This window comes from Haliaeetus leucocephalus, unplaced genomic scaffold (assembly GCF_000737465.1).
Source record: "Haliaeetus leucocephalus isolate CR32 unplaced genomic scaffold, Haliaeetus_leucocephalus-4.0 Scaffold300, whole genome shotgun sequence".
NCBI classification, from domain to species: domain Eukaryota; kingdom Metazoa; phylum Chordata; class Aves; order Accipitriformes; family Accipitridae; genus Haliaeetus; species Haliaeetus leucocephalus.
The window spans coordinates 44,625-57,341 of record NW_010972736.1 but is presented as its reverse complement, the minus strand read 5'-3'; the positions used below and the strand labels follow the sequence as shown (position 1 = coordinate 57,341).

Sequence of the window (12,717 nt, the reverse complement as noted above, 5' to 3'; positions counted from 1 at the left end):
CAACACCCACTAGCACCCCCAGGCCGTGCCCCCCCCAATTCGCCGGTTCCCTCACGCCTGGCGGGCACGTCCTCCCCCTGGCAGCGCAGCTCGAAGAGCCCCAGCTCCCGCAGCACCGCCTCGGCCGACACCGGCTCCGGCGCCGGCTCCGCCATCTCGGCGGCGAAAAGCCCGCCCGAGCGCGACACCGCCGCGCTTAACGGCAGCGGGGAGGGAAGTGGGTGGGACCGCGCCTTATAAGGAAAGAGCGCGGGGAAAGAGGCGGCGCTATGCAGATGTCGAGGGTCAATAAGCCAACGGGAAAGGGATGGGCGGGGAGGGGGCGTGGCCGGCACCCCCCTCCACCGCCCCACCCCGTGCCGCGGTGGAGGGAAAAGGCGGGAATTTTCCCGCCCTCCCGGGGTTTCCTCACAGCGCTGAGGGGGGAAGCGGCGCCTCACGGGGACCGACCCAGACCCCAACCCGGAGGAGGGGTCGTCCCCGCTCCAGGCAGACCGCCCCGGTCGGCGACTCACCCCGATCCCTCACAGGATCCACTCAGGTCTCTGACAGGACTCACCCTGATCCCTCACAGGATCCACCTCAATCCCCGACAGGATCCACTCGGGTCCCTGACAGGACTCACCCCAGCCAAGGCAGCTCTGGCCCCAGGACCCCTGCAGGACCCCTCACACCTCCTCACCCCAAAATATATATATATATATATATATATATAAAACCCTATATATAAGCCCTAAACATACATTAGCTATGGTTTTTTTGCACCTGAGAGATAAAGGCATTGCGTCAAGTGGCAGCGCTCCTCAGCACCTGGTGGGTCGAGGGGGGCTGGTGGGATTCGCCCTGAGGCAAAGCTGGAGGGGGGAGAAAGGACCAGCAGGAAAAGAGCTTTGATATTAATAATGTTTCTTGGGTTTTTGGTTTTTTTTGTCTTTATTTTTAATTTACACAATAAAAAAACCACTATTATGGCACCCGGTAGGCAGAAGATCCCTGACTGAGGCGCTGGGAAAGAGCGCGGAAGCAAGAGGCGATGGCAGCCGCGTCGTGGGGGGGGGCGGAAATCGGCTGAGACCCGGCGTCACCCCCCCGCCCCAGGCTCCTTCAGTAGGAAAAGGCACAAAAAACGTAAGAATTCCCCCCAAAAGAGCCACGTGCGAGAGGCGAGGAGAGGGGCGTTTCTTTGGCAAAGCATGAGGGGAGCCCCATGTCCCGGTTGGGGGTGGCTGCAACACCTTCACCCCCTCCCGCTCCCCCTTTATGCTGAAAAAAAGCCAAAAAAAAAGGGAAAAACCGGCACGGTTCTCCCACGAAGGCACTCGGAGGGTTGGGAGGTCTGGTCAGGCGAACATGGTGAGCTGTAGCCACTGTGGGAGGAGGAGGAGGGTGTCGGGGGGTGTCGGGGCGGCGTCAGCCCCACGCAGCACCCATGGGTACCTGCAGCAAGTCAAAGGTGACGACGCCGTCCTGGTCCACGTCCATTGCTTGGAAAAACCCTGCGGCAAGGGAAACAGTGGGTTTTTTTAGGGGGAAAAGGGGGAAAAATGGGGCGGGAGTTAAGGGGAAATGTTGGAAAAAAACAGGGCAGGATTTAAGGGGGAAAGTTGGAAAAAACCAGCAGGATTTAAAGGGAAAAATTAGAAAAACAGAGCAGGATTTAAGGGAAAAAGTTGGGAAAAACAGGATTTAAGGGGAAAAGTAAAAAAACCTCCTAGAATTTAAGGAGGAAAGTCAGAAACCCACCACCACCACCACTTTTCCTGTTAAAGCCTATAGGTTTTTCTCCAACTTTTCCTGTTCAATTCTGTGGAAAAGTTAAATTCTGGGAAAAGTTGGAAAAACCCCACAGGAGTTAAAGAGAAAAACTGGAAAACTCTGCAGCACTTAGCAGGAAAAAATGCAAAAAAAAAAAAAAGAAAAAAAGCAGGATTTAAGGGGAAAAGTTGGAAACCCCAGCAGGTTTTAAGGGGAAAAGTTGGAAAGCCCACAGTTTTTCTGTTAAAAAGTACAAAACCCCAGCAGAGTTTAATGGGAAAAGTTGCAAAACAGGATTTAACAGAAAAAATCTGGGTTTTTTTCCAACTTAAATCCTGCTTTTTTTGTTGCATTTTTTTCCAGCTTCCCCCTCAACTTCTGTGGGGTTTTTCCAACTTTTCCACAGAACTGAATGTGAAAAGTAGGGAAAAAAATATTTTAAATCAATTTTTTCCTATTTTTGCTGTTAAATTTTGTGGGAAATGTGGCAGGATTGGACAAAACCAGGGACAAAACCGGGGGGTTTAGGGGTAAAAAGTGACTCACGGAACATGGTCTCCAGGCGCACGAGGCAGCAGACGAAGTTGTCGAAGTCGATGGCCAGGTCGGGCTCCGCGTAGCGGGTGATGATCAGCTCGTGCAGCTTTTTGTTCAATTTATAGCCTTTTTAGGGGAAAAAACCAAAAAACCAAACAAGCAACCCACCTTAAAAGCACCAAGAGGCAGGCAGAAGGCCAGGGAAATTCGTTAAAACCTGGGCGGTGTTAACGAACCCCGGGGTCAATCACCGGGGCGGGGCGCTACCTGCTGCTTCCAGTGCCATCCGCATCTCGTAGGCGCTCATGCTGCCGGACTTGTCCAGGTCGAACTTGCGGAAGATGGCCTGCAAGCCAAACACCCCCCCAAAAAAGGGGGTCACCCATGAGGATAGAGACCCCCAAAACCTCCCCACCTCACCCCAAAACATGCTACTCCTGCCACCCCGACCCACCAGGTAGTTGCGGATTCTGTTCCACAACACGTTGAACTCCACCAGTCCCAGCTTCCCGTTGCCGTCTTTCTACGGGGTGGAAGGGGGTTAAGGAAAGCGGGGCAGTTCGGGGGGGGGAGCTGGGGGTGTCCCCCCTCCCCAAAAAACGCTCCCCCCATTGCCGTGGTGGTGGAGGAGGATACATCCATGAGGTTGACCATGCTACGGCAAGACTCGGTGCTGAAGCCTTTGGTCCGGAGATCTTTATCTGCAAAGAATCCGGTTGTTATTTGCGTTAACGAGTGAAAAGATAATTAAAGAAGATCGTATGTTGGTTTTCTTTTTTGTGGTGAACCCCCAAAATCCCACCCGGCGGCTCACGTTTGCTGATGATCCGGTTGAGGATGGTCTGAAGCTCCGTGACGCTGATCTCCATGTCCTGTGGGGAGAAGACAGGGTGTTCTCCGGCAGTCCCGTGCCACCAACCGCCGGTGTCACCGTCACCACCGCCGTCACCGCCACCGCCAGTCCCGGCACCCTCCTTACCGCCCCCGCCAGCTGCTTGAAGAGCTGCTTGAAGTTGTCATCGATTTGGCTTTCGGAGAGCACTTTCTGAGAGGAAAAAACAGCTGTTTTGGTAAAAAGGTGACGCCGCAGCACCCCAGGGGGTTGTCCACCCCCCTCACCTCATCCGGCAGTGTTGCCTGGATCTTGTCATCCATTTCCCTGCGGAGATAATAAAGGAGAGTTTGGCCTCAAGAGTCGCCGGGGATCATTAGCGCTAACGAGGTGTCTCTTACTCGGTGCCGGCTTTCTTCTCGGAGAAGACGCGGAGAACGAAATCTCCTTCCTTGTTGGGTTCGAAGGTGGAGGGCACCACGATGTACTCCCCCGGTGGCAGCCGGAACCGGGTGCTCACCTCCCGCAGGTTGATGAATTGCTCCGAGCGGGCGCGCGAGGCGTTGGCCAGGAAGAAATCCCGCTTCAGGTGGACGCCCGATTTCCCCACATACTACCGGAACGGGGTAAAAAAAACCACCCACAATAACCCCAAAAACACCCACCGTCTTTCCTGGTTCACCGTTACGGCACGGTAACGGTGATATTATCGCCGCCGGCGAGTTGTACCCACCTCGGGAGGAACCTGTAAGGAGAGGAGAGGAGAGGTGAGGGAGCGCAGCGACAAGGGGTGACGCCGGGCGACGCCAGGCGACGCCGTTACCTCGTAGACGGCGAATCCGATGGTCTCCATGTCCTTGCCGTAGCGGCGCTCGCGGCGCCGGTGCTTCTGCATCAGCGCCAGCAGGAAGCTGCAGCCGGGCTCACGCCCGCCGTCCTCATCCCTGTCGTCATCCACCTCCTCCAGCTGGATCTTAAACTGTGGGTTTATCCAGAAAGTGGCTGGAAAAAAAAAGAGCAAAACCAGGCTAAATCGATGCCAAAACCAACATTTTTGAGGTGAAACTCCTCACCGGCAGCGCCTACCGGGGTAGTTCCTGCAACCGCCGGCCGTGCTGCCGCGCCGCCACGTCCCGTCGTAGAGCCGCGTGTTCCACTTGCGGAATTTGCGGGATTGGAGAGCGTCCGGGGTGAGGTTACAGATCTCCAGGCGGGTGAATTCCCGCAGGAAATCCCGGAAGGACATCCTGGAGGAAGAGGAAAGCGCCGAAGGTCGGGAGTGGAAATTTTTCCTCTTTTCCTGGCACAAAATGGCTGGGAAAAGGGTTTTTTAGTCCCTCTTCGCTTACCAAAATTCACCATCCTCCATCTTCACCATCAGCTGCTGCCTCAGTGATGGCTCCACCGCGTTCCACTCGGACGAGCTGTGGGTGGCAAACGGATCTCAGCCCTGGGGCTGAGCTGCTTCGTTAATTAACGCTAACGAAGCCTCGTGGTCCTCACTTGTCGCTCCACGGTCCTGTCCACTCCACTTCTCCCCAGGGATTGCGCATACGGATCAGGCCCAGGGACTGTCCGCGGTAGTTGATCTGCAAACAGCACTGTCAGAGCCCACGACCCAAAAAGCGTCGTTTTCTCCCCAAAACAGCGTCGCCTCTCACCTGCTTGGCCCCCGTCACTGAGTACGCATGTCCCTTCACCAGCTTCTTGAACGTCACCGCCTCCATGTCGAAGGCACTTGTTATCTGTGAAGAAACAAGACGGCGCCCACGTTAACGGCCTGCGACACCGCGCTTATTCTAATGGTGGGTAAAAGACCCCCAAAATGTTATTTTTTAACCCAAAAAAGACCCCTCACGTCAATGGAGCAGCCGAGCAGGGAGCCGCGGTCCAGCGCCTTGAGGATGATCTGGTAGAGATCCCCGGGAGGCTTGCGCAGGTCGTACCACTCGGTCACGCCGCCAGTGAAGTCCTCGAAACCCTCCGAGGTGCTGCCGCCCGACAGCGCCTCGTAGCAGCCGTTCACCCTGGGCGGCAGGAGGAAGATTTGACCGGTTTTGGGGTATTTCACCCCGAAACGAAGAAGGGGAAAGGGGTGAGGGCGTACTTGGCATAGGCTTTTTCCAGTAAGGCGCTCCAGAACTCGGTGCCTTCGGCGGAGTGCACGAAGAGCAGCTTGCCGTCTTTGGTGGGCAGGTAGTCGTCCACCACCACGTCCAGCCACTCGCCGAACTGCCAGATCTGAAGGGAGCAGGGAAGAGGAAGAGGAGGAGGCGGCGAGGCCAAAGATAATCTCCCCCTTTTTATCCAGGGAGAGGTGTTTTGGGGAGAAAACACCCATTTTTGGGTCCCACAGCATGCATCCCTGCGGGGATGGTTCATCAGGGAAACGGTGGCGGCTGCAGACCAGCATGAGATGAACCCGGCAGCCATTTTGTGGTGGAAAGCGCCTGATTTGCCCCCAAAATGATGGAGGGGAGCCCTAAAATGGTGGAAGGGAGCCCTAAAATGGTGGAAGGGAGCCCCAAAATGGTGGTAGTGGGCGTGGTTTAAGCATCTCACCTGGAAATGGAAGATGCCGGCGTAGCCGTGCTGGAAGCTCTGCCCGTGCGGCACCACGCGGTGAAGGATGGTGTCGTTGAGCGTGAGGGAGGCAATGGCTGCCAGCAGCCAGCAGTCACCTGCAGGCACCAGTTTCGGCTCAGTTTTGGGGTAAAAAAGGCAATTTTTGGGTCACTCAACACCTGCCTATCTTTTTTTATGCTCCATGGCTGTTCAGGGGGAAGCCAGGGCAGGCTCTCTCACAACCTGCCGGGGAGAGGTTCGAACCCGCCACCAGCGGTAATGGCTACGGTACGCAAACAAGGCTCGATTTGGCGAAACCATCCCCCAAAATCTCTGATTTGAGGCAAAAAAATAGAAAATGAGGAAAAGCAAAGCATCAGTGCTCCCTACCCAGCGCTCCCTGGCAGATATCGGTGCGCGTGGCTCCGTCCACGATGAACTGCGGGCGTGGACACAGCTCCTGCAGGGAAACGCCCCCAGTTTGGTCACCAAAATCACCAAAATCTGGATATTTACGTTTTTTTTTCTCAATGCCACCGCGCCAGGAGGAGTTTGCCACGCTAACGACCATCGATTACGCTGAGGGAATTAAAACCCAGACGGCAAGCCAGCTGTTCCCCTCCAAACGCTGTTAATTAGCGCCCCGTCGTTAACACCCCGGCTCACCGTCGGCCTCTTCCACTGGACACCGTAGGTTTTGGCGCTGCCGGGGCCGAGCTCGCGGAAGCCGAGGGAAGTGGGAGCCGGCGGGAAGGTTTCGTCGCGGAAAAGGGTGCCGGAACGCCGGCATTCCTCCACCAACCGTCCGTAGTCCTGCCCCAGGTACCGCACCGCGTTCTCGTGCCGACCCAACCCCAACGCCTTCGCCCGTTGCCGTTGCACCTGCGCCGAAACGCCGGTGCAGTACACCGGCACGATCGGCTCCTCTGCCATCCTGGGGAGAAAACACGGGAAATGAGTAAAATCGGGAAAAATGAGCATTAAAAGTTGGGGGGTTCGCCTCCTTTTCCTTTTCAGCGCCGCTGGGGTTGGCACCGCTACCGTGTGCCATGGTGGCTACGCTCTCCCTCGCGCCAGGATGAAGTCGGGGAGCACCCTGTGCCCCCCCTTAATTAATTCAGGAGGAGAATAACGAGTGCGTTTAAAGGTGTCTCTCGTTAGCGGGGGATCTAACGACGAATAATTAGTGCAGCTTCATTTGCCGGGGGGTTGGCCTTAAACGGAAAGGGGGGGAAATGGGGCTTTGTAGAGCTGCGTACCCCGACCCTGCTGGGCGTTTTGGGGATTTTGGGGGGGATTTGGGGGATTTTGGGGTCTGCTTTAGGATCCCTGCTGCCAGCAGTTTGAAAGAAAAAGGGGGATTCTGCCCCAAACCCGCCCCCCCCCCCCGAGGGGGGTTTTATTAAACCCAAGCGCCGATTATGATCCCGTGGAGATCTTATTTTGGGGGGGAAAATGCTAAAAACTCCCATAACTCCCCCAAATTTGGGGTCCTGCCTGGGCCGCATGGGGTTGGGGACAATTGGAGCCATTTAGGTGAACGGAGCCTGCCGCTGTTTTGGGGTAAGAAGTGGGAATTAAGAGGGCGGGGAAGCCCTCCCACCCTCACCCCCCCCCCCCCCCGCAGCAGCTGCTCCCTGCCTGTAACCCGAGCGGGCCCAAAATAGTTGGGTTTAACCTCGAAATGGCCTGTTAGTAATTAAAAAAACGCCAACGATTACGGCACCCAGCAGCCCCAAACGCTGACGAATCGAGGGGAAACGGCCCCAAAAACAGGTCCTGCAAGTTGCAGCGTGTCAGGGCCGCTCCCCGCCAGCGCAGCCCCGAGCAATGCTGCCAGGCCCCGGGTTAAACCCCTAAAGGCCTTAATTAAGCATAGGGGAGTTTAATTAAGCGTTGGGGAGCTTAATTAAGCATCGGGGAGCTTAATTAAGCACTAATTAGAGCCACTAAGGGAGTGACAGAAAGGTGACACGGACATTGGCAGCGTGACCCCCCTGAGAATGTGGCCGAACGCGGGGGTTTCTGTCACCCCAAAGCCCAGTGCGGCCCTGGGGGGGGGCCGGTTCAGGGACACCCTAAACCCAGGGATTCTGCCCCCAAAAAGCACAAATTGTCCCCAAAATGAGGCTTGTGGGATGGGGGGGGGCCTCTAAACCCCCCTGCCCCCCCCCACGCAGGTTTTTGGGGCACAACTGAGGCCTAGCTGATGGGGCGCTTCGCCGCCTTAGGGACCCTCTTCCCCCACCCCGTTAACGAGGTTCTCGCTAACGAGTTGCCCCGTTAACGAGGTTCCCCCCCAGCCCCCCCCCTCTGCTTTCCCTGCACCCTCCCTCACCCCCCAAGAAAAAGCAGGAGCCATTTGCTGCCCCCCACCCCTCGGTGACAAGCCCCTCCCCACATACGCTTTTTGGGTAGGCAGGACAGAAATCGCCTCTTTTCACCCCGTTTCCAGGAGGGCAGCGGGTACCCGGTGCCCCCGGCAGGTGCCGCGGGGCAAAGGCTCGGCCCAGTGACGGCACCCCAGCGATCGCTTCCCTTCCCGTCACGCTGGGAAGAAAACACCACGGAAAAAGAGAAAAAACAGCAAAAACCATTCAATTTTGAGCAAAAACATTAAAAAACAACCCCAAAATCCTCCATTCCCGCCCCAAGGCAGATTTAACCCCCAAAAACCTCACTTCTGGTTAAAACAAGGTTTGGTTGTGGGGTGGGGGAGTCCCCCTCCCAGCTCCCAGCTCCTTCCCGCCTCTGAAAACAGAATAAAAATGGGCCAAAATAATGGGTTTTACCCATTTTCCCCGTTTCCCCCCCCCAATCCACCAGCGCGGGGAGTTGTGTAAGCGCCAGCGGCCACAAAAGTTGAGGAGAAGGGAATCGCCTCCCGCCCTGTCACCCGGGTGCGGAGGGTGGCTGTCACCTCCCCGGGGTGGGGTGGGGGGACACGGGGACGTACCTCGCTGTGGGAGGGGAGCGCTCCCAAACTCGCCGCTTTTGGGTAGAATAAGGAAAACTGCAAAATATTTAAATATCTCAAGTCTTCCTTCAGCAGGAAGGCGAGGCCGGGTTGAACCCCCCGCCCGCCTCCGCCGAGACTCCTCCCTGTGCCGCTCCTCCCTCGGAGGGTGACGGGAGGGGAAACGGGGTAAAATTGAGCGATTTTGGGGGTGGCAGGGGGACCCTGAGGTGTTTCCGGGGCCGTTTCTGAGGTTTTTGGATCCGTCGTCTTCCTGCGGCTGCAGGTTTTTAGCCGCATTGCAACGGCCGCTGGCGGCTGCAAAGGGGGGAATGCCGCTGTGGGCTGGGCAGTGCCGCAGGCCACATGCGTGTGCGGAGGGGCTGGACACGCATGGGACACGCGTGTGCACAACTGAGACATGTGGGATATGTGTGCAGCAGGCTGGGATATGGAGACATGCACGTGCATAGGGCTGGACACACTTAGGACATGCATGTGTAGAGGGGGGGGACATGCAGAGACATGTGTGTGCACAACCGGGACGCACATGGGATGTGTATGCAGGGAGCTGGGACGTGGTGACACGTGTGTGCAGAGGGCTGGGACACACATGGGACGTGTGTGTAGAGGGTGGGAACATGTGTAGAGAGCTGGGACACGCGTGGGACAGGGGTGCAGAGAGCGGGGACACATGGGGACACGTAGAGGGCTGGAACACACGTGGGACACACATGTGCCAAGAGCTGGGACATGCATGTGCAGAGAGCTGGGACACATGTGGGACCGACATGGCACACGTGTACCAAGAGCTAGGATACACATATGCAGAGAGCTGGAACATGTGGGGACATGCATGTGCAGAAGGCAGGGACATGTGTGGAGAGAATTGGACACACATGGGACATGTGTAGAGGTCTGAGACGCATGTGCATGCAACCAGGATGCACGTGGGATATAGGTGTGTGGAGGGCTGGGACATGCATAGGACACGTGTGCGCATGGGGTCAGAACATGTGTGGAGAGCAGGATGTGTGGGAACACACATGTATGGAGGGCCAGGGTATGTGTGGGACGTGTGCAGGGTGAGGACATGCAGGGCACATATATGTGCAGAGGGCTGGGACACGTGTGCAGGGCCAGGACATACAAGGAACACACATGTGGAGGGCTGGGACATGTGCAGAGCCAGGACACACAAGGAACACACATGTGGAGGGCTGGGACATGTGCAGGGCCAGGACATACAAGGAACACACATGTGGAGGGCTGGGACATGTGCAGAGCCAGGACACACAAGGAACACACATGTGCCTGGGCTTGAACACCCTGGGACATGTGTGTGTGCAAGGCTTCAGCATGTGATGTGCAGAGAGCCAGGACACACATGTGACATAGGTGTGACACACATGTAGCTGCTGCCATCCCTACCTGAACCAGCACGCTGGGTCCCTCCGCCCACAGCTCCGAGCTCTGGGGAGAGAGGAACGGCTCCGGGTTGGTGGGTGCAGGGGGGGCAGCCCCCCCCTTCCCCCCCCCAATTTTTTTTTTTTCCCCACACACAAAACTAGTGATTTTTCTTTTTTGAAGTACTTGGTGTTGCCTGTTTTCCTTTCTTTTTGCATGAAAAGAGGGAGGCAGGTTGGTGTCACCCCTACCCTGCACAACCTTCAGCCTCACCGTGGAGGGAAATAGCTGAGGTTTCAGGGCTAAAAAATGGGAAAAGGCTTGGGCCACAGGTAGAAAACAAACGATTTTGAGCAATTGGTACTCGTGAGGGTTATAAATGGGGAAAACAGGACAAAACAACCCAAAAAACACTCGTTTGCGCTGCAAAAACAGGGGGTTCGGCTCCACTGCGAGCAAAGGTGAGCTGGGAGTTAAAAAAACTCCAACATTGGCTTCGCTGTGAGGGGGGAAAAACCAAACCAAAAAAACCCCCAAAAAAGGACATTCTGGCCCCAAATTGAGGCCATCTCAGCCTGTGTTTTGGGGGCGATTCAGCGCGTTTTGGGGCAGTCGGGGAGCAGGGCCATACTCCGGCAGCGGCGGGGCCGCAGGATGAAGCCGTCCCTGGCCTGGGCGGCTCCATCTTCTTCCTCCTCCTCCTCCTGGGCGCAGGCAGGGGGGCAGGCACAGCGCAGGCAGGTGGGGGGGCGGGGGGGGGCCCCGCTGTAGGGCCGGGTGGCCCCGCTGTGGGGGGGGGGCCGCTCCCGCAGCCAGGCCCAGTGCGAGGGTTCCGCCGCCATCACCTGCCGGGACGTCAAAAACGCGATGGTTTTGGGGGGAAACCCTGCGGTTTGGGGGCTTAAAAACCCCCACCGCTGCATTTTGGGGGGGCTTAAGTCCCTCCCCTGCAGCATTTTGGCAGGGGACTAAAAAACAACTCCCCCCCCAGTATTTTGGGGGGGCTAAATAACACCATCCTCCACCCCTTGGGGTTTTTGGGGGGGGACACCTTCAAAGTCCCAACCCCCCCCTGGGATTTTGGGGGGGGCTTTTAAAAATCCCCATGTTTTCGGGGGCTAAAAACACCCTGGTATTTTGGGGGAGGGCTTAAAACACACCCCACCCCCAGCATTTTTGGAGGGCCTTTAAAGCCTGCTGCATTTTGGGGGCTTAAAGCCCTGCATTCTGGGGTTAAAATGCTGCATTTGGGGGCTTAAAAGTATCTTGGTTCCACGACTGAGTTGGTGTTAAATACGGGTGTGAGTACCCAGCAGCAGCCGGCACGATGGGGGGACGACGACTGCCCCCACCACCCTCCTGCCAGGGGGTGCGACTGGCCTGAACCCAAAACCTCACTAATTAACCTTAAAAAAAAACCCCCAATTTTCAGGAAACCCTAACATTTTTCAGCAAGGAAAGTGGCATCAGGCAGGAAACCTGCCATAAAAATTCAATTATTTTGTTTTTGATTCTTGCCACTTTTAGGGGATCTTTAAGGATTATTTTTCTTTTGAGGGAGGGTCTCCCTGGATTTTTGGGGGCAAGATAGAGGGATCTTGGGTGCGTTTTGGCAGATGCGGCACCGACCTCCTCGCAGCAGTGCCGGCTGACGGCCGCCCGGTAGCTCATGCGGGCCCAGAGACGGTCGCGGCGGCGGAGGAAGCGAGGGAAGAGCTGACGCCAGCGGCGGCCCAGTGCCCAGGGGAAGATCTGGTACTTGTGCTCCTCCTCGTCCTCCTCCATGTCGTTCGCCAGGTACCTGCGGGGTGGAGGGGGGAGAAAGCGAGGGGGATTTGGGGCAATTCAGCAGGGAGGGATAACAGGAAGGGGATGAGGCAGCTTGGGAATCTCTGTGACGGTTTGGGGTTTAACTCCCTTTTTGGGGAGATTTAATGGCATCGTTAGAGTCCCACTACATTAGCAAGTGCTCCAGAGAAGCATCATTAGACAGCCCCCCCCCCCCCACTTTGTTAACGAGCAGCAGGGGCTTCATTAGAGCCCCTACTTCGTTAACGAGGTCACCTCAGGGTACGGTACGTACAGGGCAGTGAAGAGGTTGAGGCGGGTGTACTCGCTGGTGGGCAAGCCAGCACGCTTGAAGTACGTCAGCACCATCGCCAGCAGGTACTGGGAAATGAGGAAAAAAAGTGATTTTCAGCACAAAAAAAAATAAATTCAGGCCAAAAAGGTAAGGTTTTCTTAAAAAATAATAAAATGGTGTTTTTTGAAGGACTAACTTTATCAGAAATCCTGCAGCAGACATCCATCGACAGGAACTCCTTCACCACATTGTCTTCTTGAAGAGAAAACCAAAATTACTATGTAAAAATAATTTTTGGGGAAAACCACCCAGTTTGGGTTTTTTTAGTAACGCAGGGGATTTGGGTTTTTCCCCCTGTTTTTACAGGGTTTCAGTGGTTTTGTGGCTATTTCCTTACCCAACAGGCTGAAGAAGGCTTCTCGCTCCTGGCGGTGCAGCGGGAGGCTCCGGGAGATGCTGGTGGGGTTGGGGGGCTGCCCGCCAGCCCCCCAAATTTGGGTGCTGCTGGGGGGGTGTCTCTCACCACCAGGGGGGGCTGGTGAAGGGGGGGGCTTCATAGAGGGGGGGGGGGGGTGGCCTGGG

The 12,717-nt window shown here is 56.3% G+C and overlaps 3 protein-coding genes across 6 annotated transcripts in view; all 3 read right to left on the bottom strand.

Annotated features, from left to right (window-relative positions):
* The window catches only part of POLA2 (polymerase (DNA directed), alpha 2, accessory subunit), an 8,199-nt gene extending 7,887 nt beyond the window's left edge, over window positions 1–312 (bottom strand). For both annotated transcript variants that reach the window (XM_010570667.1, XM_010570668.1), the window contains exon 1: window positions 56–312. In XM_010570667.1, coding sequence (XP_010568969.1) covers window positions 56–155 — 100 coding nt within the window. In that variant the 5' untranslated portion in view covers window positions 156–312. The remainder of the gene's footprint in view (window positions 1–55) is intronic.
* A 437-nt stretch (window positions 313–749) lies between these two features.
* Window positions 750–8,169, bottom strand: CAPN1 (calpain 1, (mu/I) large subunit). Of its 3 annotated transcripts, none has more exons than XM_010570665.1 (22): window positions 8,095–8,169; window positions 6,356–6,623; window positions 6,080–6,149; window positions 5,687–5,805; window positions 5,232–5,365; window positions 4,983–5,151; window positions 4,786–4,869; window positions 4,628–4,713; window positions 4,474–4,548; window positions 4,211–4,371; window positions 3,948–4,126; window positions 3,858–3,869; window positions 3,526–3,737; window positions 3,412–3,451; window positions 3,272–3,337; window positions 3,107–3,164; window positions 2,929–2,993; window positions 2,560–2,815; window positions 2,302–2,418; window positions 1,438–1,496; window positions 1,295–1,367; window positions 750–854 (listed from the first exon to the last, which is right to left on the bottom strand). In XM_010570665.1, exons 2-21 carry the CDS (start codon window positions 6,620–6,622, stop codon window positions 1,341–1,343), a joined length of 2,256 nt encoding a protein of 751 aa, XP_010568967.1. In that variant the 5' UTR covers window position 6,623; window positions 8,095–8,169; the 3' UTR covers window positions 750–854; window positions 1,295–1,340. The 3 variants fall into 3 exon arrangements, with proteins under 3 accessions (XP_010568967.1, XP_010568968.1, XP_010568966.1); XM_010570666.1 differs by lacking the exon at window positions 750–854 and having other exon boundaries at window positions 1,247–1,367; window positions 2,560–2,638; window positions 2,747–2,815; XM_010570664.1 differs by lacking the exon at window positions 750–854 and having other exon boundaries at window positions 1,247–1,367.
* A 2,476-nt stretch (window positions 8,170–10,645) lies between these two features.
* On the bottom strand, window positions 10,646–12,692 carry SPDYC (speedy/RINGO cell cycle regulator family member C). The gene is made up of 5 exons (XM_010570675.1): window positions 12,533–12,692; window positions 12,332–12,390; window positions 12,136–12,221; window positions 11,682–11,853; window positions 10,646–10,897 (listed from the first exon to the last, which is right to left on the bottom strand). Exons 1-5 carry the CDS (start codon window positions 12,690–12,692, stop codon window positions 10,646–10,648), a joined length of 729 nt encoding a protein of 242 aa, XP_010568977.1.
* Window positions 12,693–12,717: the final 25 nt, after the last annotated feature.

Bases quoted from the DNA above. Each gene is read 5' to 3' on its own strand.
- SPDYC (XM_010570675.1), bottom strand. From the start codon at position 12,692: ATGAAGCCCCCCCCTTCACCAGCCCCCCCTGGTGGTGAGAGACACCCC. The intron at 12,222-12,331 runs GTTAGTCCTTCA...CTCATTTCCCAG, and splicing joins GCTGCAGGATTTCTGATAAA to TACCTGCTGGCGATGGTGCT. The intron at 11,854-12,135 runs GTACGTACCGTA...TCCACCCCGCAG, and splicing joins CTCAACCTCTTCACTGCCCT to GTACCTGGCGAACGACATGG.
- CAPN1 (XM_010570665.1), bottom strand. From the start codon at position 6,622: ATGGCAGAGGAGCCGATCGTGCCGGTGTACTGCACCGGCGTTTCGGCG. The intron at 4,372-4,473 runs GTAAGCGAAGAG...CTCTTCCTCCAG, and splicing joins ATGGAGGATGGTGAATTTTG to GATGTCCTTCCGGGATTTCC. The intron at 3,338-3,411 runs GTGAGGGGGGTG...TTTTCCTCTCAG, and splicing joins AGGCAACACTGCCGGATGAG to AAAGTGCTCTCCGAAAGCCA.